The 25,265-nt window shown below is 51.1% G+C and overlaps 1 protein-coding gene across 4 annotated transcripts in view; it reads right to left on the bottom strand.

Annotated features, from left to right (window-relative positions):
• Window positions 1-8,316: 8,316 nt before the first annotated feature.
• The window catches only part of COLQ (collagen like tail subunit of asymmetric acetylcholinesterase), a 66,035-nt gene continuing 49,086 nt past the window's right edge, over window positions 8,317-25,265 (bottom strand). For all 4 annotated transcript variants that reach the window (XM_061425021.1, XM_061425013.1, XM_061425006.1 and 1 more), the window contains exons 12-17: window positions 23,122-23,227; window positions 15,580-15,719; window positions 14,484-14,603; window positions 14,043-14,163; window positions 12,208-12,310; window positions 8,317-9,719 (exon numbers count right to left, since the gene is read on the bottom strand). In XM_061425021.1, the coding sequence (XP_061281005.1) occupies window positions 9,650-9,719; window positions 12,208-12,310; window positions 14,043-14,163; window positions 14,484-14,603; window positions 15,580-15,719; window positions 23,122-23,227 (660 nt within the window). In that variant the 3' untranslated portion in view covers window positions 8,317-9,649. The remainder of the gene's footprint in view (window positions 9,720-12,207; window positions 12,311-14,042; window positions 14,164-14,483; window positions 14,604-15,579; window positions 15,720-23,121; window positions 23,228-25,265) is intronic.

Below are 25,265 nucleotides of genomic sequence, written 5' to 3' on the forward strand. Positions count from 1 at the left end.
TAACCTAGATGATTTACCAATGGTGCTGTATAGAAGGAGAAGTCTTGAGACTACTGTAAAAATAAGACTGAAAAGCAGAAGCAGGAGGCTTAACTCCAAACCCTGAGAACACGAGAGAACTCCTGACTCCAGGGAACATTAATTGACAGGAGCTCATCAAATGCCTCCATACCTACACTGAAACCAAGCACCACCCAAGGGCCAACAAGTTCCAGAGCAAGACATACCAAGCAAATTCTCCAGAAACAAAGGAACACAGCCCTGAGCTCCAATATACAGGCTGCCCAAAGTTGCCCAAAGAAATCCAGCTCCACCCACCAGAACACCGACACAAGCTTCCCTAACCAAGAAACCTTGACAAGCCACCTGTACAACCCCACCCACAGTGAGGAAACTCCACAGAAAAGAGAACTCCACAGACTGCCAGAATACAGAAAGGACACCCCAAACACATCAGTATAAACAAGATGAAGAGACAGAGGAATACCCAGCAGGTAAAGGAACAGGATAAATGCCCACCAAACCAAACAAAAGAGGGAGAGATAGGAAATCTACCTGATAAAGAATTCCGAATAATGATAGTGAAAATGATCCAAAATCTTGAAATCAAAATGGAATCACAGATAAATAGTCTGGAGACAAGGATCGAGAAGATGCAAGAAAGGTTTAACAAGGACCTAGAAGAAATAAAAAAGAGTCAATATATAATGAATAATGCACTAAATGAGATCAAAAACACTCTGGAGGCAACAAATAGTAGATTAACAGAGGCAGAAGATAGGATTAGTGAATTAGAAGATAGAATGGTAGAAATAAATGAATCAGAGAGGAAAAAAGAAAAACGAATTAAAAGAAATGAGGACAATCTCAGAGACCTCCAGGACAGTGTTAAATGCCCCAACATTCGAATCATAGGAGTCCCAGAAGAAGAAGACAAAAAGAAAGACCATGAGAAAATACTTGAGGAGATAATCATTGAAAACTTCCCTAAAATGGGGAAGGAAATAATCACTCAAGTCCAAGAAACCCAGAGAGTCCCAAACAGGATAAACCCAAGGCGAAACACCCCAAGACACATATTAATCAAATTAACAAAGGTCAAACACAAAGAACAAATATTAAAAGCATCAAGGGAAAAACAACAAATAACACACAAGGGGATTCCCATGAGGATAACAGATGATCTTTCAATAGAAACTCTTTAAGCTAGGAGGGAATGGCAAGACATACTTAAAATGATGAAAGAAAATAACCTACAGCCCAGATTACTGTACCCAGCAAGGATCTCATTCAAATATGAAGGAGACATCAAAAGCTTTACAGACAAGCAAAAGCTGAGAGAATTCGGCACCACCAAACCAGCTCTCCAACAAATGCTAAAGGATATTCTTTAGACAGGAAACACAAAAAGGGTGTATAAACTCGAACTCAAAACAATAAAGCAAATGGCAATGGGATCATACTTATCAATAATTACCTTAAACGTAAATGGGTTGAATGCCCCAACCAAAAGACAAAGACTGGCTGAATGGATACAAAAACAAGACCCCTATATATGTTGTCTACAAGAGACCCACCTCAAAACAGGGGACACATACAGACTGAAAGTGAAGGGCTGAAAAAGATTTTCCATGCAAATAGAGACCAAAAGAAAGCAGGAGTAGCAATACTCATATCAGATAAAATAGACTTTAAAACGAAGGCTGTGAAAAGAGACAAAGAAGGACACTACATAATGATCAAAGGATCAATCCAAGAAGAAGATATAACAATTATAAATATATATGCACCCAACATAGGAGCACCACAATATGTAAGACAAATGCTAACAAGTATGAAAGGGGAAATTAACAATAACACAATAATAGTGGGAGGCTTTAATACCCCACTCACACCTATGGATAGATCAACTAAACAGAAAATTAACAAGGAAACACAAACTTTAAACGATACAATAGACCAGTTAGACCTAATTGATATCTATAGGACATTTCACCCCAAAACAATGAATTTCACCTTTTTCTCAAGTGCACACAGAACCTTCTCCAGGATACCTCACATCCTGGGCCATAAATCTAGCCTTGGTAAATTCAAAAAAATTGAAATCATTCCAAGCATCTTTTCTGACCACAATGCAGTAAGATTAGATCTCAGTTACAGGAGAAAAACTATTAAAAATTCCAATATATGGAGGCTGAACAACATGCTGCTGAATAACCAACAAATCACAGAAGAAATAAAAAAAGAAATCAAAATATGCATAGAAACGAAAATGAAAACACAACAACCCAAAACCTGTTGGACACTGTAAAAGCAGTGCTAAGGGGAAAGTTCATAGCAATACAGGCATACCTCAAGAAACAAGAAAAAAGTCAAATAAATAACCTAACCCTACACCTAAAGCAACTAGAAAAGGAAGAAATGAAGAACCCCAGAGTTAGTAGAAGGAAAGAAACCTTAAAAATTAGGGCAGAAATAAATGCAAAAGAAACAAAAGAGACCATAGCAAAAATCAACAAAGCCAAAAGCTGGTTCTTTGAAAGGGTAAATAAAATTGACAAACCATTAGCTATACTCATCAAGAAACAAAGGGAGAAAAATCAAATCAATAAAATTAGAAATGAAAATGGAGAGATCACAACAGACAACACAGAAATACAAAGGATCATAAGAGACTACTATCAGCAATTATATGCCAATAAAATGGACAACGTGGAAGAAATGGACAAATTCTTAGAAAAGTACAACTTTCCAAAACTGGACCAGGAAGAAATAGAAAATCTTAACAGACCCATCACAAGCACGGAAATTGAAACTATAATCAGAAATCTTCCAGCAAACAAAAGCCCAGGTCCAGACAGCTTCACAGCTGAATTCTACCAAAAATTTAGAGGAGAGCTAACACCTATCGTACTCAAACTCTTCCAGAAAATTGCAGAGTAAGGTAAACTTCCAAACTCATTCTATGAGGCCACCATCACCCTAATACCAAAACCTGACAAAGATGCCACAAAAAAAGAAAACTACAGGCCAATATCACTGATGAACATAGATGCAAAAATCCTTTAAAAAATTCTAGCAATCAGAATCCAACAACACATTAAAAAGATCATACACCATGACCAAGTGGGTTTATCCCAGGGGTGCAAGAATTCTTCAATATCTGCAAATCAATCAATGTAATACACCACATTAACAAATTGAAAAATAAAAGCCATATGATTATCTTAATAGGTGCAGAGAAAGCCTTTGACAAAATTCAACATCCATTTATGATAAAAACTCTCCAGAAAGCAGGAATAGAAGGAACATACCTCAACATAATAAAAGCTATATATGACAAACCCACAGCAAACATTATCCTCAATGGTGAAAAATTGAAAGCATTTCCCCTAAAGTCAGGAACAAGACAAGGGGGCCCACTTTCACCACTACTATTCAACATAGTTTTGGAAGTTTTGGCCACAGCAATCAGAGCAGAAAAAGAAATAAAAGGAATCCAAATTGGAAAAGAAGAAGTAAAACTCTCACTGTTTGCAGATGACATGATCCTCTACAAAGAAAACCCTAAAGACTCCACCAGAAAATTACTAGAGCTAATCAATGAATATAATAAAGTTGCAGGATATAAAATCAACACACAGAAATCCCTTGCATTCCTATACACTAATAATGAGAAGATAGAAAGAGAAATTAAGGAAACAATTCCATTCACCATTGCAATGAAAAGAATAAAATACTTAGGAATATATCTACCTAAAGAAACTAAAGACCTATATATAGAAAACTATAAAACACTGGTGAAAGAAATCAAAGAGAACACTAATAGATGGAGAAATATACCATGTTCATGGATAGGAAGAATCAATGTAGTGAAAATGAGTATACTACCCAAAGCAATCTATAGATTCAATGCAATCCCTATCAAGCTACCAACGGTATTTTTCACAGAGCTAGAACAAATAATTTCACAATTTGTATGGAAATACAAAAAACCTTGAATAGCCAAAGCAATCTTGAGAAAGAAGAATGGAACTGGAGGAATAAACCTGCCTGATTTCAGGCTCTACTACAAAGCCACAGTCTTCAAGACAGTATGGTACTGGCACAAAGACAGAAATATAGATCAATGGAACAAAATAGAAAGCCCAGAGATAAATCCATGCACCTATGGACACCTTATCTTTGACAAAGGAGGCAAGAATATACAATGGAGAAAAGACAATCTCTTTAAAAAGTGGTGCTGGGAAAACTGGTCAACCACTTGTAAAAGAATGAAACTAGAACACTTTCTAACACCATACACAAAAATAAACTCAAAATGGATTAAAGATCTAAATGTAAGACCAGAAACTATAAAACTCCTAGAAAAGAACATGGGCAAAACACTACGACATTCATCACATCCTCTATGACCCACCTCCCAGAATATTGGAAATAAAAGCAAAAATAAACAAATGGGACCTAATTAAACTTAAAAGCTTCTGCACCACAAAGGAAACTATAAGCAAGGTGAAAAGACAGCCTTCAGAATGGGAGAAAATAATAGCAAATGAAGCAACTGACAAACAACTAATCTCAAAAATATACAAACAACTCCTGCAGCTCAATTCCAGAAAAATAAACAACCCAATCAAAAAATGGGCCAAAGAACTAAATAGACATTTCTCCAAAGAAGACATACAGATGGCTAACAAACACATGAAAAGATGCTCAGCATCACTCATTATCAGAGAAATGCAAATCAAAACCACAATGAGGTATCATTTCACACCAGTCAGAATGGCTGCGATCCAAAAGTCTACAAGCAATAAATGCTGGAGAGGGTGTGGAGAAAAGGGAACCCTTTTACACTGTTGGTGGGAATGCAAACTAGTACAGCCACTATGGAGAACAGTGTGGAGATTCCTTAAAAAATTGGAAATAGAACTGCCTTATGACCCAGCAATCCCACTGCTGGGCATACACACTGAGGAAACCAGAATTGAAAGAGACACGTGTACCCCAATGTTCATCACAGCACTGTTTATAATAGCCAGGATATGGAAGCAACCTAGAAGTCCATCAGCAGATGAATGGATAAGAAAGCTGTGGTACATATACACAATGGAGTATTACTCAGCCATTAAAAAGAATACATTTGAATCAGTTCTAATGAGGTGGATGAAACCGGAGCCTATTATACAGAGTGAAGTAAGCCAGAAAGAAAAACACTAATACAGTATACTAATGCATATATATGGGATTTAGAAACATGGTAATGATAACCCTGTATGCAAGACAGCAAAAGAGACACTGATGTATAGAACAGTCTTTTGGACTCTGTGGGAGAGGGAGAGGGTGGGATGATTTGGGAGAATGGCATTGAAACTTGTATAATATCATATATGAAACGAATCGCCAGTCCAGGTTCGAAGCATCATACTGGATGCTTGGGGCTGGTGCACTGGGATGACCCAGAGGGATGGTATGGGGAGGGATGTGGGAGAGGGATTCATGATGGGAAACACGTGTATACCTGTGGCGGATTCATGTTGATGTATGGCAAAACCAATACAATATTGTAAAGTTATTAGTTCAGTTCAGTTGCTCAGTTGTGACTCTTTGTGACCCCATGAATTGCCAGGCTTCCCTGTCCATCACCAACTCCTGGAGTTCACTCAAACGCACGTCCATCGAGTCGGTGATGCCATCCAGCCATCTCATCCTCTGTCGTCGCCTTCTTCTCCTACCCCCAATCCCTCCCAGCATCAGAGTCTTTTCCAGTGAGTCAACTCTTCGAATGAGGTGGCCAAAGTACTGGAGTTTCAGCTTTAGCATTATTCCTTCCAAAGAACACAGGGCTGATCTCCTTTAGAATGGACTGGTTGAATCTCCTTGCAGTCCAAGGGACTCTCAAGAGTCTTCTCCAACACCACAGTTCAAAAGCATCAATTCTTCGGCACTCAGCTTTCTTCACAGTCCAACTCTCACATCCATACATGACCATTGGAAAACCATGGCCTTGACTAGACGGACCTTTGTTGGCAAAGTAATGTCTCTGCTTTTTAATATGCTGTCTAGGTTGGTCATAACTTTCCTTCTAAGGAGTAAGCGTCTTTTCATTTCATGGCTGCAGTCACCATCTGCAGTGATTTTGGAGCCCCCAAAATAAAGTCTGACACTGTTTCCACTGTTTCCCTATCTATTTCCCATGAAGTGATGGGACCGGATGCCATGATTTTCGTTTTCTGAATGTTGAGCTTTAAGTAATTAACCTCCAATTAAAATAAATAAATGTATATTTAAAAAAAAAAAAAAGAACCAACCTGGAGCCTTCTGGAGGGGAGTGCCACCAAGGGTTCACCCCAAGTGGCTCAGCACCCATTCCTGCCGAAAGGAAAAGCAAAACCGGAGAGACAGGTCCTGTAATAGACCTGTGCACTCAGCCCCCAGTGGCTCCATTCCTGCTCCTGACACCCAGTCCAGCAGCCACCCCCTCCCCCCACAGCCTGTGTGCTTCTGGAGAATTCCCAGGGTGTGGGCTAAGGGTAATCTTAAAACTTGTGCCATCCTGTATTCAGGAACCCAACTATGATCTGATCGGCAGGCAGCTTTTTTTCTGATAATAGGAACTGGTTCAAGAATGGGTGTGTCAATAAGACTCAGGTCAACAAGACTCAAGACAAGATTTTCTGGGGACTCCTGGGGAAAAAAAAATCAAAATCCTTGAGAGCCACTGGAATAGATGTTCTGTTATCCTGTGGACATTGCAAGGTGCAGATGTCAGCCTGAAGCTGGAACAGTCAGCTTGTGGCCACCCTAAGGCTCAAATGAACAGGAGAGGTGCAAAGAGCTGAGAGAATAGATCAAGCAAAGAGATGGAGCAGGAGCCTTGATTGAACCTTGCCTGACCTCCAATCCACTCCTAGAACTTGCATCGGTGATCCGAGCCAATAAATTCTACCCTACAGTTTAAATCAAAGTTGGATTTTCTGCTACTTGCCAGCAAAAGCATCTGGACTGACACAGCCTCCTTTGTTGATTGTATTCTGAAGGCCCTGCCATTCTCAGCCACTCCACCTGACAGCTGAGGAAATCTATCACCTGTCTAAGGACTGGCCCAGCACAGCCCGAGGGCAGCGTCCACCAGCAGAAATCAGCAGTTGGAGGTGGAGGGAAAGTCAGCCTCTGTCTCGCGTCTCGCGGGGGAGGAAACTGAGGCTGTGGGAAGTGATGGACCAGGCGTGAATCAGGCATGGGGGTCTCGCAGCTCAGCACCCTCCCGGCCCCTCTGGCCTAGCTCAGCTCCTTGCATGACCAGCAGACGACCCCGGGAGGTGTTCCTGTGATGGCCGGGGGTCCCCACCCTTGGGGAAGCTAACACCGTGGAGCTGGCATTCATGGGGGCCCAGGGCCCACCTTCCCCGAGCTCTCATCTTCCCATTTCAGAACGCTGAAGGGGTAGAACGACTCTACAGATGGTCTTAACACCTGTGACCTTGAGTCCTCTCCTGAGCTTTTCAGAACTCTCCCTAGAAATATCAGAGCTGGAGGCAGGCTCCCCTCTCATACTGTGGGGTCCCGGGACTGGAGCGTAGATGGGGACTCCCACACAACAGGAGTTGAATGGGGATCAGACTGACAAACTTATGCATTAAGTAGGTTCTGCTTACCCGACAATACAACTTCATAAAGACCTAGAACTTTTAGATTCCTCACAGTCTCCCACGGCCCCACAAGGAGAGCAGTCCCCAGCCCCGCCCCAGCCCGCCTCACACCAGGATGCGTGCCCACGTGGAGACCTCGCCTGTGTGTCCAAGCTCCATCGATGACCCCTGCAGACAGCCTGAACCCAGCCACCATGCCCCTCATGCTGACAGGTGTGTGAGAGCCACACTCAGGAGGACAGGCGTGCAGAGAGGGCCACACGGCCCTGCAAACAAGCGCTGGACCACTCAGGTGGGAGCAGGGTGTCCTGGTACCTGCAGCCTTGTGGGGAGGCTCACAGCCAGAGGAAAGTCAGAACAGTGCCCCCCAAGGACTAGGACCCAGGACGTGGCCCCTCCTGGCCAGCTCCGAGGGCAGTATTGGACCTGCTTTCTTTCCTACAGGGGATGGTAGAACAAGGTTGTGGCAGGGCTGGCTGAGCAAACTGGGCTCGTTTGGGCTTGGTGCCCTGTGACATGAGTTTCCTCCTGGGGGAGCAGGACTCCTTCCCATTCTAGAACCCTCTGTGGAGTCTGGGAAACAGACTTGATTTCAGAGCCCTCATCCCATCCAGGAGTCCTAGGAGGACAGCAGCCCAAACCCCCAGGGAAGAGAGAGACACAGCTGGGAAGTACAGGGCCTTTTATTTCTTGATTTCCCATCCGGAGATGCCGGGATGAAGGCGGTGGCTTCACATGGGACAGATGTGGGCCGTGGAATATCAATCAGCCCAGGACTTGCAATAGAGGCGGAAGGACCCAGACTGCCCAACGCGTCCACCTCTGGGGACACCACCCCGGGGCCCACCCCGCCCACGACAGGCCAGCAGCACAACTGCCAAGAGCCTAGGACGCCGGCACGCTGAACAGTCTGTACACACGGGCGGGAGGGGCCGTCCATCTGGGAGCAAATAGGTCCATGAGGTTTGCAGTGGGGAAGACGTGTCTCCCAACAACAGCTAAGCCCCACTCAGAGGATACGACGGTGGAAGGCAGCTCAGGGACGCGCGGGACTAGCGATCCTGTAGAAACGGGGCTCAGGCACGCGCACACGAGGACAAAGCCACGCGCCACGCAGACCAGGAGGGAGGTCCCAGGGCTCCCAGAGCGGCGCCCAGGACAGACGTCGGTGCGGCCCACAGCTCGCAATCGGTGGCGCGGCCCGGACGGGAAAGCCCGACAGCACAGCTGCTGGCGCACGTCCTGACGGAGAGATGGACACTGGCACGTTCACAGGACGGAGGCTGCTCGCGCAGAGCCAGGGGAGGTCAGGACGGCGCCCGGGCCGGAAGCTCTGACAGCGGCCCCTTCGGGAAACTTAGAGGAAAAGGCCGATGCTCTGCGCTTGTCCGCGCGGCTGCAGAGCGCGGGGTGGGCCGCCGCCCCAGTACTTATTCACATTTGGGTCGCTTGCCTGGGGAACCGCCTCCGCTTGAGGCCGTGGCCAGCTCGGGGGGCGGGGATCTCTCGGCGGGCCAAGATGTGGGCCCACCTCCAGAGAACCCCTCTCCCTACCCGGTGGTTCCCAGGCCCGGGGAGCCCCCCGCCAGCGGCCGGGGAGATGCCCGCGTTTCCAGAGATCAGAGGGGCGGAGAGGCTGCCCCCCCGGACGCCCCCCGCGGATGGGAGCAAACAGTCCGTGTGTGCCTAACAGTGCGGAGCCGAGTCTGCGACGTGGGGAAGGCAAAGCGCCCTGCCGACATGTATATTCGTCCCCGCCGCGAGGTCGCGCTGGGTGCGGGGTGGAGGCCCGGGGCTTGCGGGTGAAGACAGGGCGCAGGGGTCCTCGGTTCCTCCCGTCGGCCTGCGTTACAAGCTTGTCTTAGCAGCGAGAGTTTGTCCTTGTTTCTGTGGCACGGAGGCGGTGGACACTGGACCAGATCGGGGCGAGGTCAGTCAGTCTGCCGAGGGCGGAAAAGCTGCTGGCGGCGCTGCGGGCCGCCGCCTCCTCCCGGGGGTCCTCAGGTGAAGTAGCGGCAGGGCGTGGAGTCGATGAAGCAGTACGGGGTGCATCGCAGGTCTCCGTACGACCTGGGGGAGGACACGGGGCAGTGGGCAGGAGCCCGGGATGCAGCCACATCCTGGGACTCTGCTGCAACCTCGGCACACGGCTGCTCCCCCTGCCAGCTGCCTAAGGGCCTGGGGCAGCCGGGTCCAGGCCTCCGGGGCTTTCTCCCTTGAGCACAGCAGAGGGGTCTGGGGGCACGGGCTTGGTGGGTAGCCTTTGGGCTTGGTGGGTAGCCTTGCCCTGGACGCAGCCTCTCGGAGACAACCGCCACCTCCTCCTCCAGCGCCACCCTTAGACCGCTCTGTACTATTTCTCAGCTGTCTATTTTGGTAGCCACTGGCCAGAGATCTTGAAACAAAGTGGGCCTGAAGAACTGGATTCTTAACTTTATCTAAACAGCTTACCTGTGTAGCTATTTAAAGACTACAGCTACCAAGTTGCAGAGCATGGCCTACACCTACGCAAGCCCCAGTGCTAATTCTGAGATTCTGTCTTACCTCACGCCTATTTTCGCAAGCATGCCCCGAGGCTTCTTGGGATTAAGAGAGTAACAGCAGGGAGCCAGGGTAAGTCCTGGGCTCCATGCCACTCTGCACCCCAGGTCTGATTACCCACGCCCAGTGGTCTCCATAGGCCATCAGCCAGCTCAGACCCTTCGCCAACTCTCTGGCGGGGCCTGGCAGGAGCCTCCCTACTTCAGAGAAGGGTGGTGCACGCAGACACACACAGAGGCGGCGGGGTCTTGGCCCAGCCTGCGGTGCTTGAAATAGGGGTGACAACAAGTCTGAGCTCTTCCCCCCAGTTGGATTTGTTGCTGTGCATTTGGGGGTGGGCATCAGGAGACCCTCCTCCTTGGAGGATAGGGGCGGGCCTGGGGCCTGTCCCCCAGCCCTCCCCAGGGCTTGGGTCCAATCCCACAGAGGAGGGCAGCTGGAGGGAATAAGGGCTGGAGAGGCAGATCCCTGAGGGCCCAGCCGTCCACTCTGGGGCCACGCGAGAGGCAGGCCGGGGCCTGGGGGAGCAGCGGCCTCCCCAGCTTTCCCAGAAGCCCCGCAGCCCTGGTCCGGTGAGGTTTGGGGCAGGGGGCGCCATTCTGCTTGAACAGAGTTCAGGAGACCCCCACCTCGCAGGGCAGAGGCCTCCCCTGGGCGCGAGAGATGTCTTCGTGGAGGCCAGGACACCGGCATGCTTGTCCTAAGCCACACGGCTGCCCACTGAGGGGGCCTCAGAAACAACTGCCAGGGTGCCGGCAGGAATGCTGTGTTTCTGGGGTTCTCTTGGAGGAGCCGAGGTCAGCAAAGTGAGGTACTAATGCTGGCGGGGCCTCCACGGCAGCCGCTGGCCCACTGGGCAGTTCCGGAGAGTTCAGGGTACAGATGCCTGCCCTCCGCCCTGGGCCTTGCTCCAAGGGCGTGCCTGCTTCTCTCGAGACCAGGCCGGTCCCGGGAGAAGTGGGGGAAAGAGCTGCTGAGCCCGAGCCATGGGGGTCTCAGAGGTGGTGGCCCCCCGACTCCAGGACCCACGTGGGGCTGGGTCACACGGCTGTGCTGATACAGCGCCCTGACATGAGCCGGGGATGCATGACCTGAACTGGGGCTGCGTGTGTTGTGAGCCAGGGCTGCGTGACGTGACCCGGGGCTGTGTGTGTCCTGAGTCAGGGCAGCGTGATGTGAGCTGGGGCTGCGTGTGTTGTGAGTTGGGGTGGCATGACGTGAGCCGGGGTGGCTGTGACATGAGTTGGGGCTGCATAACGTGAGTTGGGGTTAGCATATTAAAAAGCAGAGACATTACTTTGCCAACAAAGGTCCATCTAGTCAAGGCTATGGTTTTTCCAGTGGTCATGTATGGATGTGAGAGTTGGACTGTGAAGAAAGCTGAGCGTGGAAGAATTGATGCTTTTGAACTGTGGTGTTGGAGAAGACTCTTGAGAGTCCCTTGGATTGCAAGGAGCTCCAACCAGTCCATCCTAAAGGAGACCAGTCCTGGGTGTTCATTTGAAGGACTGATGCTGAGGCTGAAACTCCAATACTTTGGCCACCTCATGCGAAGAGTTGACTCATTGGAAAAAGACCCTGATGCTGGGAGGGACTGGGGGCAGGAGAAGGGGACGACAGAGGATGAGATGGTTGGATGGCATCACCGACTCTCTATGCATATGAGTTTGGGTGAACTCCGGGAGTTGGTGATGGACAGGGAGGCCTGGTGTGCTACGATTCATGTGGTTGCAAAGAGTCTGACACGACTGAGCGGCTGAACTGAACTGAACGTGAGCAGGAGCTGCGTAACGTGAGCCAGCGCTGCGTGACGTGAGTTGGGGCTGTGTGACGTGAGCCGGGCCCCGGGGCTGCGTGTGACGTGAGCCAGGGCGGCATGACGTGAGCTGGGGCTGCGTGTGTTGTGCGTCACCATTCCGCAGTGTCCACAAAGCCGGGGCACACAGATGCTCAGGAAGGTATTTGTGAAGGAAAGAAGGGAGCCCGGGAGCGGTCAAGCCCACGAGGCGGTCCCTACCCGGGGAGATAGGTCTCGCAGGTCAGGTGGCCGAAGTCAGCGCCGTCGCAGTCCTCCACGCCCCGGTGCCGGTGGCCGTCTCCGCAGTAGGCCCGGCGGCAGCCTGGGGGGGACACAAGGGGGACACAGCCCTGAGGGGCCGGGGAGGGGACGGCCCGGCAGGACCACGTGGCCGCAAGGGCCTTCCTCTCTCGCGCGGCCTTCCACAAGGGTCCAGACCCCAGCCCTACGGAAGGGGGGCACTGGCCCTGGTCCAGGCCGCTGCGCGTCAGCCGATAGCCCACCCCAGCCTCCGTGTCCTTGTCCCAGCCTGGGGCCTGGACGCTGTCCCCCGTCGCGGGACCACTGCCGGTTCCCACACGGCAAGGGTCGGGAGACCGCGGGCCCGGGCTCAGTGATGGCCTCGGGGGCGGGGGTGGGGGTGGGGGTGGAGGGAGCCTCCAGGCGACCCTGCGTCCCCCGGAAGCCAGACCGCGTCTTCCACCAGCTCTGTTCTCGCCCGAGGGGAGGCGCCGGGAGTATGAACCCTCGTCTTTACAGGGGTGTCTGAGCCAATAGGGGCTTGAGACCCTTAGGCGGTCCTTCCTGCTGTGTCACCTCCACGAGGGGCCGGGGGCCTGCGGGCAGAGCCGGCCTCCTAGGAATCGCGGCCCCGAACCGTCAGGGGAAGAGCAGCTTCCAGGAGAAGCAGCTGCTTTACCCGCCTGCCCTACGTGCCCCGCTCCTCCCGCCGAGCTCCTGGCTGGCGAGGGACCCACGCTGGGCACCTACGCGTTCCCGGCCCTGGACCGGAGCCCGGCTCCTCACCGCAGGGAGAAGCCGTGCAGGGAAGGGGCGTCAGGCCCCTACGGCACCCAGACTGTCCCTGTGACGTCGGCTCACAGGATCTCAAGACTTCAGCCATCCATGCCTGTCGCACCTAGTTTTCAGGGAAGCCCTCGGTCACCCCACTCACCATGTAGCCGCCCCTCTGAGATGGGGTGACTCGGTGGAGACGGGGTGACTCGGTGGCTTTCAGAGCCGCCTCCGAACTCTACCTTGACTCTGAAGCTCATGCTTTCCACCTCACCTCCTGCTTTCGTCCCTTGAGTTTTAAAAGAAGAGGGACCAGGGACGCTCCGGTGCTAGGCCGCCTGCCTGTCCTGGTCACGTCCGTGAGCCTGAGGGCCACTCGGCAGCCCAGTTCCCTAGCGGTCGGCTCCGAGGACTCCGTCTGCTCAGAGGGAGCCCAATTCAGAGTCTCGGCTTCTCCCATCTGCCTCTCAGACCTCCTGCACCACCTTTGTCTCTCGATGAGAATGTGGATTTTGCCAAGAAGTAGGATTCAGGAAAAAGGGGAGGGCCCCGGGGCTTCTCTGGGGTCCAAACCCTTGACAGCAGCTCCATCACCATCCTCGGATGGTTGGGAGGGTTCACGTCTGGCCTGAGTGAGGACGGTCATCCCTTCTACCTGCCCAGTGCTGGCTCTGCTGCTGCTAAGTCACTTCAGTCATGTTCTATTCTGTGTGACCCCATAGACAGCAGCCCACGAGGCTCCTCTGTCCCTGGGATTCTCCAGGCAAGAATACTGGAGTGGGTTGCCACTTCCTTCTCCAATGCATGAAAGTGAAAAGTGAAAATGAAGTCACTCAGTCGTGTCTGACTCTTAGCGACCCCATGGACTGTAGCCTACCAGGCTCCTCCGTCCATGGGATTTTCCAGGCAAGAGTTCTGGAGTGGGTTGCCGTTGCTGGCTCTAGAACCATACAAAACCAGCGTGGCTGGTGTCCAGGGCCTGGCCTGATGGCAGCCCTGAGGTGGTGTGTGCTGGTTCCCCTGAGCCGGGCCCCACTCACGGATGCAGTCGTCGCCTGCGTCTGCGTTCCCGTCATCACACTCCTCCCCTGGCTGCAGGACCCCGTCCCCGCAGGAGCCGCGGTGGTCTCCAGGGTAGTCCCGGGGGTGGACAGGTGTCAGCTGGCCAGAGAAACACAGCGAAGTTACCAGGGATGGTGTGCCAGGCATCCCGGGGCGCCGGGGACAGAGGCTCTGGGTGGGCACAGGGCGGTGGGGGCTCCTGTCCCAGGGCCAGAGCTCTGTGCTCGGCGGGGAGGCTGGGCCGCGGGGAGCCCGGTCTGGAAACTGGACTCAGAGCAGAGGCTGCAGGCAGGGGCCCTGGGCCCAGGGAGCTCTCAGAGGCCGGGTGAGAGGGGCGCTCAAGCCTCCACAGAAAGCTCTGCGCCCAGCCTCCCCTTCCTTTGGAGATGCGTCCCTCTGTGGAGCGCCACCTTGGGTACCTGGACGGGGAGCCAGCCAAAGCTGTCCTTGAAGTACAGGGACCTCTGGTCTCTGCGGAAGGCGATCGCGTTCTGGGTGTTCAGCCTCTCCAGTTCCTCCTGGTTGTTGACCACAAAGATCTGCGGGAGAACACACTGGTGAGGGTCCCAGAAAACACTTCCCCGGGGAGCAGGGCTTAAAGAGCCAGAGGAGGAAAAACAAGCCTTGTGGGTGGTCAGTGGGAAGAGGGTTGGCATTTGCACTCTTGCATCCCACCTGAAGTGAGGGCTAACGATTCCCACATCCTCCTAACCGGGTTCAGAATGTTTGAGTTAGGGATAAAAATATCCACCAAGGTTTAAGATTTTTAAATCTTCAAAGTGTTACAAAGACTTCAATAAAAAGGTGATGTCATCTAATCAAGTATTTCAACATCTGGAAATGATTCTTAAAATTCTTAGACTCAAAGACATTTATGACAATGCTATTATATGAGGGAAAAGTTTGGAGCACTTGATCGGTTTCTGAAAATAGGGCTCTGGTTAAATAAATCATAGCACAGCCACGTGATGCATGGATTATTATGTATCCATTCGAACAATGAATTTATGTCCACGGTTTACTTCAAAGTAATCCAAAGGAGGGTGGGCTGTCATACATCAAGTGTAAAGAAGAAAGGAGATGAGCTGGGACTTGATCATTGTTGAACTTGGGTAAAGAGGACGTGGGGGTTCCTTAAACTATCTGTTTCTGCTTTTGTATTTACTTGCAATGTTCCATAATGTTTTTCTTTAAAAAAGACAGTCTAGTGGTTAGGACTCAGTGCTTTCACTGTCAGAGCCCAGGTTCAATCCCTGGTCAGGGAACTAAAATCCCGCAAGCCGGATGGCATGGCCCAAAAAAAAAAACGATGCAGAAAATGCTCCACAGTGGACCCACAATGTTATCTTGGTTTTCTTCTTTGGATTTTCCCCTTATTTTCCAGTTTCCTATAACAAGTTTGTGCCCAGGGTAACGGGGAAATAAATTTTACTAAAAGGTTTTTACAAACCCCAGGGGGTCATCAATCATGTCGTGAGTGGGGACCACCCCAGATTCCTCCCAGAAGAGCCTTACCACAGGAACTCGTGGGGAGCTGGGCCCGTACACAGACTCCCCATAGGAAGGGTTATTCACATTCACGGGGGGTCCACAAAGACATCTTCCTGGGGGCCCAGGAAATCCTCTTTCCCCCTTGGGTCCCATTACAAGTTGTCCTAGAAAGCAACAAACCGCTGTTACCAGAGCAAAGGAAGAGAAAACCAAACAGCCCAGGGAGGCGTCAGCAAGTTTCACGACAGAAAGAAGCCTGAAGTCCACAGTGTTTCAGAGAGGCCTAGAGGAGAGGTCCAGAGAGGTGCTTCTGGTCCAAGCTGTGGGTCCCCTAAACACGCTGAGTGTGGCAGCACCTTTACCAACCCTCCTCCTCCCCTCCCTCTCTCTACAGTTTGGAGACTAGACATTCTACTCCCCAGACCCCCTTGCCCCTGGAGGTGACCATGTGCCACAGTGATGGCCAATGCAAGGTCTGTGGTGGGAGAAGGGTGAGCTTCTGGGAAAGTCTATCCTGATACGGGAGAAGCAGGGCTGGATGGGGACAAAGCTTCCTCCTTCTTGCCTGGAAGACAGACAAGATGGCCGGTGCTGTAGCAGCTGTGCTGCAACCCTGAAGTAAAATAAGCCAGCATACAGGGATGGCAAGGGCCTTATGGGACCTGGGGCCCTGAGAGTGACACCTAGAGACTGAACCAAAGCCAGCCACTGTCTGCCCCTGGACTTCTTTGCTGTAGGAGGAAAACAATTCTCCTTTATGTTTGTGTGCTAAGCTTCTTCAGTCGTGTCCAACTCTTTGCGACCCTTTGGACTGTAGCCCACCAGGCTCCTCTGTCCATGAGATTCTCCAGGTAAGATTACTGAAGTGGGTTGCCATGTCCTCCTCCAGGGGACTTTCCCCACGCACAGATGGAACCTGCGTCTCTTATGTCTCCTGCTTTGACCTGCGGATTCTTTACCACGAGCACCACCTAAGAACTTCTTACTGATGAGCATGTTACTGGCTGATGACTTTCATTTTTTTCCGATTCATTTTATTTTGTAATTATATATAGGAACTTTACAAAGGAAACAATGTGGGTTTCTTTGATTTCTTCTAGAAGAAAATGGGATGTTTGAAAATGCTCAGACTATTTTTTTGTTCCCTGATTCTGAGAAGAATGTCTGAAAAAGATACGATGGGGAAATTCATTCCCTGCAAGGTGGGAGACCTGCTAGGGTTGGTAATTCTCACCTTGACTTGTAAAGGCCCTGAACGCCCAGACCGCACTCCAGACCGATTCCATCAGGACTGCTGAGAAGGGAACTCAGGCAGCTGCACTTTTCAAAGCTCTTGCGGTGATTCCGTGAGCCCCGAGGCTTCGCGCCACTGGGCTTGGGAAATGGTCTTCACACAAACCCCCTCCAGACTGTCCTCCTCTCCAGCCTCCATCCCCGCTCCATCCACCCCTCACCAGGCACCTCCTTGCTCTCTCCTGATCCGGGTTCAGGAAGCCTTCCTGAGCTGTCCTGCTCACACTGAGGACAGTTCTGTGGTTCCCCACACCCTGTCGTATGTGTCTCTGTGATTGTGTTCCCCGTGAGATCGCCAGGCCAGCAGTGTGTGTCTCCTGGAGGAGGGGACACTCACCTCCACAAGGGCAGGTGGACGCCTGTTTTCACTCACCAGGGTGTGGCACCCAGCAGGCGACACAGTGCATGTTTGATGTTTCGGATGAACGAACCCAGACGAACTAAGCTCTTCGGAAAAGACTAGAGGTCCCACTCTAGTTGGCAGAAAAATGCTAGAGCCAGGGCCATCCAACAGGAAAAGATGGGCACTGAAAACAGAAATAAGTAGATACCCCTCCTTCTGGGAAATTAAGCAGGGGCTTGGAGACGAGCCAGCCGTTGGTTTCAGGCTGGACAGCTGTGCCCAGGGCAGTCAGCAACTGGGGCACAGTCTGCAGATCCCATGAGGGTGCGGAGAACATGACCCCAGGGGAGAGGTCTGGGTCAGAACCCCACAGAGGCAGCTGCAGCGGCAGGAGGAGACCCCCGCGGGGCCACCCATACCCTGAGACTTCCTGAGCCGGCAGATGGGTCGGAATGCTGTCAGCCTTCAGAGAAAGGAGGCTTGCCAGCATCTTACACCAAGTTATGGTCATTCGTCCTAACAAGAAATCAGACACAGTCTGGGAGGAATGCCAGTCTCATGTTCGGAGAGAGACTCTACCAGCTCAGGAACGTTCTGGGGAGTTTGCACCTGGGGCAACTGAGATGGGAGTGCCCTGTAACCAAGGATGGGAGAGTGTTATGGGGGCCACCTTCCAGCTGCCTGTGCGATCCCAACTTTTCCTCCAGAACTGTGGAGTCTGTCCCATTAATCCAGGGTGAGATTTGAATTCATGTCCACTTAACCCTAGGCTGTTCAAAAGACATACATCCAAGAATTACTGATGCGTGCAAGAAGCTGGCAATTCCCAGGTACCACGTTGATTCACTTATGCCCTGTCTGGGGGCAGGAAGGGCTCCGCCAAATCCGTAATTTGTTTATTGCAAATTATATCTTCAAGGCCTTTTGCTGCTGTTCCCTCCTCCAGCCCCCAGCCCCTCTTTCTTGGTTACCTTGGGTCGTGACAAGCTCCCGCCCCCTCCCGCTCCCCAGCACTGTCCTGTCCCCCCGGCACTGGGCACCGGCAACAGAGGTGGCCTCAAGACAGGTCAACAGGATGTGGCGGAGAGCCTGCTTCCTGCCCCCTCCCCCTGCCGCTTCCTCCCAGCTGTCCCAGGGCATCCGTTACATCTGCCGGATTCCTGCCAGGCTGCCCCAAAGGGCATAGCCGCCTGAACTCCCCAGCCTCAGCCTCTCGGAGCTTGTTCAGTGAGCAGCCTCTCCGTCTCCTGGCAGCCAGAGGACCAGCTCTGCCTCTCTGCCTAAGGGGCCTCCCATTCCCACTGGCTGCTGCTGTGGGAGCAAGTCCAGAGGGGAATCTGGGAGAAGGCAGAGGAGCCCCGGGCCATCCCATCACCTCCACCCCGCTCTGTCCCTGCAGAGGCTGCATGGCTGCTCGGGAAGGTCTCGGGACCAGGAGTCACAGGCGGACTTCAGACCAAGAGTGGCCACCAGTTCGCCTAGTAACCTTGGGGGAATCTCTGAGGTGTGAAGTTCTCATCTACAAAGGGAGGGTGGGATCAGACCAGGGGAGGTTAACCCAGGGCCCTCAGAGCCCAAGAATATCCCAAGATGGATTTGGGACAAGGTGTCTGGAGCTCGTAGGTAGACACATGTTTTTTTATGTGAGAGTGGAACTTAACCAGGCTCTCAAAGGTAGTCTCAGAAATCAGTTTGGAGGCCTGTCCCAACTCCTGATGATGATCCAACTGGTCCCGAGCACAGGGAAGGTCTCTTCTAAACGCTTCCCTCTCCTGCTGTCCCCACCCCCTACCCCCCCCCCCCCCTGCAAAAGACACGTTTCCAAAGAGCAGGATTCTTGCCCCATTGTCTTCAGTCCTCTCACTCTGGGAGGTTCCACAGAGGGGACGTGACCCAAAGGAAGGCACAGGGAAGGGAATCAGTCAAACAGCCCGCCTGCATCCTGCTTGGCTGCTGTGCAATGATCCAGGGGGCCAGCCTGACAGCTAAAGGAGCCCAGGTGTGTGAGCACCGACAGGCGGGTGCAAATGGGGGTGCAAAGCTGACTCAGCCAGGACCCTGCCTCGAGGACCTGCCACCAGGAGGACGAGGAGACACACCTGCAGGAAGCAGTCACCATCGAGAGGCCGGCGCAGTCGCATCGGGGACTGCGGCCCGAGGGAAGGAGATGGCCCATCAGGGACCAGGGAGGGTGCAGAAGAGAGAGCTTGGAAGGAGGGGGAGAAGATGGGGGGGTGGACCTGGGGGCTGACAGGAACGCTGTTTCAGGCCAGGTGCGCCCAGAGGGACTGTAGGAATATGCCCTCACTCAAGCAGGAGCGGGGTCCTCTGGAGGACAGAGGACGGTGTAGAGGAGTGGGCAGAGAACAGGGTGATGGCATAGCAGGCTGAAAGAGAAGGTGCTGGAGAGCCAAGGAGAGAATACAGGGCTACACTGGCCCTGCGACAGGGAGGGGCTGCAGTCCACCAGAGGCTGACAAGACAATCCGGCCGGCCGCCAAGGGAGCGGCTGAGGGTCTCCAAGCCCTGCCCTTCCCACCCCACCCCAGGCTTGACGGGGGAGCCGGGATTCAAGTCGGATACACCATGAGACCACTGAGGTCTTTGTTTACCGGGGATGCCACCCAACCACAGGCCCCCTGGCTATTCCTCAGTTTTGTGAGCCCTTAAATACCCCAGGACGAAGAGGTGGCAAGAATACACGGAAGAACTATACAAAATAGATATTCATGACCAAATAACCAGATAACCAAAATGGTCTGATCCCTCACCTAGAGCCAGACATCCTGGAATGTGAGATCAAGTGGGCCTTAGGAAGCATCACTACGAACAAAGCTAGTGGAGGTGATGGAATTTCAACTGAGCTGTTTCAAATCCTAAAAGATGATGCTGTGAAAGTGCTGCACTCAGTATGCCAGCAACTTGGGAAAACTCAGCAGTGGCCACAGGACTGGAAAAGGTCAGTTTTCATTCCAATCCCAAAGGCAATGCCAAAGAATGTTCAAACTACCACACAATTGCACTCATCTCACACGCTAGTAAAGTAATGCTCAAAATTCTCCAAGCCAGGTTTCAACAGTACGTGAATTGTGAACTTCCAGATGTTCAAGCTGGTTTTAGAAAAGGCAGAGCAACCAGAGATCAAATTGCCAACATCCGCTGGATCATGGAAAAAGCAAGAAACTTCCAGAAAAGTATCTACTTCTGCTTCATTGACTATGCCAAAGCTTTTGACTGTATGGACCATAACAAACTGTGGAAAATTCTTAAAGAGATGGGAATACCAGACCACCTGACCTGCCTCTTGAGAAACCTGTATGCAGGTCAGGAAGCAACAGAACTGGACATGGAACAACAGACTGGTTCCAAATAGGAAAAGGAGTACGTCAAGGCTGTGTATTGTCACCCTGCTTATTTAACTTATATGCAGAGTACATCATGAGACACGCTGGGCTGGAAGAAGCACAAGCTGGAATCAAGATTGCCAGGAGAAATATCAATAACCAATTGATATTGATATATAAATATCAATAATCAATATCTGCAGATATGCAGATGACAGCAACCTTATGGCAGAAAGTGAAGAAGAACTAAAGAGCCTCTTGATGAAAGTGAAAGAGGAGAGTGAAAAGGTTGGCTTAAAGCTCAACATTCAGAAAACGAAGATCATGGCATCTGATCCCATTACTTCATGGGAAATAGATAGGGAAACAGTGTCAGACTTTATTTTTCTGGGCTCAAAAATCACTGCAGATGGTGACTGCAGCCATGAAATTAAAGACACTTGCTCCTTGGAAGGAAAGCTATGACCAACCTAGATAGCATATTAAAAAGCAGAGACATTACTTTGCCAACAGAGGTCCATCTAGTCAAAGCTATGGTTTTTCCAGTAGTCATGTATGGATGTAAGAGTTGTACTATGAAGAAAGCTGAGTGCCAAAGAATTGATGCTTTCGAACTGTGGTGTTGGAGAAGACTCTTGAGAGTCCGCTGGACTGCAAGGACATCCAACCAGTCCATCCTAAAGGAAATCAACCCTGAATATTCATTGGAAGGACTGATGCTGAAGCTCAAACTCCAATAATTTGGCCACCTGATGCAAAGAACTGACTCACTGGAAAAGACCCTGATGCTGGGAAAGATTGAAGGTGGGAGGAGAAGGGGACGACAGAGGATGAGATGGTTGGATGGCATCACTGACTCAATGGACATGAGTCTGAGTGAACTCCTGGAGTTGGTGATGGACAGGGAGGCCTGGCGTGCTGTGGTTCCTGAGGTCGCAAAGAGTTGGACACAACTGAGCGACTGAACTGAACTGAACCGAAATACCCCAGGGGCCGAAAGCATCCCTTCCAAAGGCAAAACCCGGGCTTCAGACAGTGCTGTCAGTCTCCGGGGTTGGCAGCCCAGGGTCGTGGGCTCGAGGGAAGCGTCCTGCCTCAGAACCGAGGAGGGGGAGGATTGACGGGAAGAACTTTCATCTGGATCATCCAGTCGTCTCAGGGAGACAGTCTGGGCAGGGACACGGGCCGAGCTACTGCTCGGCAAGATCTCCTAACAGACAGAAATGGGTTCGGCAGGATGTCGTAGTGACTGATACTTGTCCTTCTGTTATTTTTTCCTTCCCAATTTCAAGGGGGCAGCAAGACTGTGCTTTCTTGCCCTTGCTGAGAAACAGGTCATATTAAAAGACGTTTGCCTTCTGTTCTCAAAAGAGGGCAGCGCTGTATGAGGACCAAGAGGAGGGAGGGGCTGGAGGTCAGAAGAGGAGAGATCACCCCAGACGTGGGAGGACAGGGACCCCAAAGCCTGGAGATAAGGAGACTCCTAATCTCAGGAGGAATGGCTGTGGGGTGCTCCTGGGAAAGCTGACCTTTGAAGACCAGGATTCCCAGGTTTGGGGATGATCTGACACTGACGCCTGGTATGAAGATAGTGGTCACCCCTCTGACCACGTGGCCTCAGGCAACTGGTTTCAGGGGTGAATGGGGCCGGTCAAGGGCCGGAGGGACCTCCCATGATATCCTTTCACCCTAACCCCCCAGTATCTCTGCCCCACTGTTCTGTGACAGTTGAAGAAGTGGAGGGAACCCCATTAACATGCAAGATTGAATTTTCCCAGCATCCTAGCTGGTTGCCGTCTCAGGGCCACTCTTCATTTGGTTTCAAGAATCTAACAGAATGACATTTCTTGACCATCCCACGGTGTGGTTGTAAATATTTTCCCATAAACACAGTGGGGAAAAGCGCACTTTGGAATTTTTAAATACCTTCATTTTCTTAAGAAAAGAATTAGAATAAAAATGTTGGTTCCTTTTGGATAACTGAAAAAAATGGATCTTGCACAGTCAGCAAACAGTATTCCTCTACATAAACACAGCACCTAGAGATGCTATGTTAATACAGAGGATGTGCTGCGTTCAAACCAAATAAAAGGCTTAGCTCCTCAAATCAAAGTAAAACAAGGTAGCCGTGTCCCTATGGCCTCTTCAAGGGGGACTTTCATGTCTTTGTAATAATTTCTTTCCATATTCAATGCAAATCTGTAAGGACTCTGTCATAATGCCGTGTAAGGTAGAAAAATTTGCAGTGTCATCTTTACTCCGAGTTGCTTGGAGCCATGAAATGTTTTTCTATAAAGAGGTGTTCGCTGTTGGAGTGCTAGCTGGTTATTTTTCACTTCGCGTATAAATGACATCACCAATGTGATTTTTTTCTTTTTCTCTCCTCTATTTGTTCTCCAAAATGCTAAACCAAAACCATAGTAGTGTTTATCACCCTTGAGTAAAACTCGAATTAGCCAAATGGTGGATAAATTAGAAGTGTATCGAATTGCTGCAGGCATTTCAAGTCTGGCCTCTGCTGGACTCCCTCTGGGAGGCTGGCTGGAGGGCGACACTGTGGACCAGGTGAAGCGGTGACATTCTTACCTGCGGAGGGGGGACCTGGGGGGCCTGGGAGACCCGGACGGCCAGGTGGACCAGAAGGCCCGGGTTTGCCCGGGGGGCCTGTCACGCCGCTATCTCCTTTCTGCCCCTGATGGAGAAAAAGGCAGAGCCTGTTATAAGAGCAGGACATTGCAGACTTTCTTCACCAGTCAGCTCTCCATTGGCAACCAGCTTGTACTTTGGAGCAAGTGCTGGAGGAGGAATGCACTTCTGGAGGTCACCAAGCTCATAAAAAGCTCAGGGCAAGCAACATTTGAGACAGTGCTGGTTGCAAGTTTATAGGTACCCAATTTTTTTTATATTGAGGTATAGTTGATTCACAATATTGTGTTGGTTTCCATGGTACATCATAGTGATTCAATGGTTTTTTTTTTTTTTAAAAAGATTATATTCCATTATAGGCCATCATAGAACATTGAGTAGAGTTCCCTGTGCCACACTGTACATACTTGTTGCTTATCTAGTTTACGTATAATAGTGTGGATGCGTTAATCTGCCCCTCTCCCATCCATCTCCCCCTGGTAACCTTAAATTTGCTTTCCACAGGCATCACACATGGCATGTGACTGCAAATGGAAATGATCCGACCCCCTCTCTGGCAGCTGCTCCTTCCGCCACTCATCAGGCCATTTGTTTTAGCACGAAAGCTCTTCCCACCGTGTGGCCCCTTGTGCTTTCAGGATAAAGACACAGCCCCTTCCTCAGCCTCCAGAGCCACGCATGGCTGGACTTTCCAGGCTCGTCCCAGCCTTTTGACGTTGTCGCTCTTCAAGAGCACACGCCTTTTATTTTGCTTCTCAAGACTCTTCTCTCTGCCCCAAACCGCTCTCCCCTCCCTTCTGCCTAGATAACTCCCTCCCATCCTTCCACTCCCAGCAAAAACACCACCGAGACAAAGCCTTCCCTGACCTCTCCTGGCCCAGTCAGTTCTCCCCAGCACAGGCCCTTTGCCTTCATGGCTTCACCCCCGATCAGAGCTACAGTTGGTCTGTGGTCGTTTCATCCATGTCCATCCAGGACACAGAAGCTCCCCGCAGGCTGGAATCTGTCTTGCTCAGATCAAGCAGGGGGAGGAGGAGAAGCTGAACACACAGAGTGGACGTGGTTTGTTGGCTCTAGGTCAGGAAATCTGGCTTGCCGTCTGGCCCACGAGACCCTGGGTAACTCAGGGCATCGCTCTGAGCCCGAGTTTTCTCGTCTATGAAAGGCGGCCAGGCAATATACACCTGCATAGGCTTGTCACGAGGCCAGCAAAGATCTCAGAGGTGAAAACGTGGTTTGCACAGAACCAAGGGCTCCATGCGCCAAGCTGATTATCACAGCAGCTGGCTTGGTTTCGTCTTTGCCCCACAGTCACAAAAGTCCTGACTCATAAAGAGACGTGTACCTGTATCTTTCCACGTGGGATGCTCTCTTTGCTATCTGCCCTTGGAGGGTTAAGAGCACACATCTCCCCTGGGGCTGCCCTTAGGAAAGACCCCAGAAACCAAGACTGGCACACCTGCAGAGCTTCCCCCAAGCCATTGGCTGACTGTCCCTGCCTGGGCCCCGACCATGACGCTGGCTGCAGCCGGACAGCTTTGGACGGGCCACCTTCACACGGTATGCCGGGGCTGCCTCGCCCACCTGCTGAAATGTAAATCTTCCCAAGTCTGGGGGCAGGCCGGCTGAGCACGCCTTTCAACCACCATGTGACGTGTGACCTGCCATCTTGCCCACATGGCCCTGGGGCTCTCTCGGCAGTGTGCAAGGAGTTCTCAAATCCTTCGTGTGGGATGGCGAGGCCAGAGTTTGTCTCCAACTCCATCCTAAGGGAGGGAGTCTTAAGCCTTGCCTGAGCCTTAGCAATCTGCAAGGCCACTAAGACGGGTTCCCCTCGCAGATGACACAGGAAGTCACACCGTCTTAATATAGCCGCAGCGAAGGCTCATTTATCTAACAGCCACATCGGCTGTCTCCGAGCACAGGAAGTGACACAGCTCGAAGAAGCTGGAAACGCTCCTCGTCCTGGCCTCAGTGGTAACAGAATGTTCTGCTTATCGGTCATCTGCTTGCATCAGCCTCGCCTCTGTGAGCAGGACACACTGAGCAGTGCTTTCCAGGAAAACGCTCCTCATTCTGTTGTT

Source organism: Bos javanicus, chromosome 1 (genome assembly GCF_032452875.1).
Source record: "Bos javanicus breed banteng chromosome 1, ARS-OSU_banteng_1.0, whole genome shotgun sequence".
In the NCBI taxonomy this organism is placed as follows: Eukaryota; Metazoa; Chordata; class Mammalia; order Artiodactyla; family Bovidae; genus Bos; species Bos javanicus.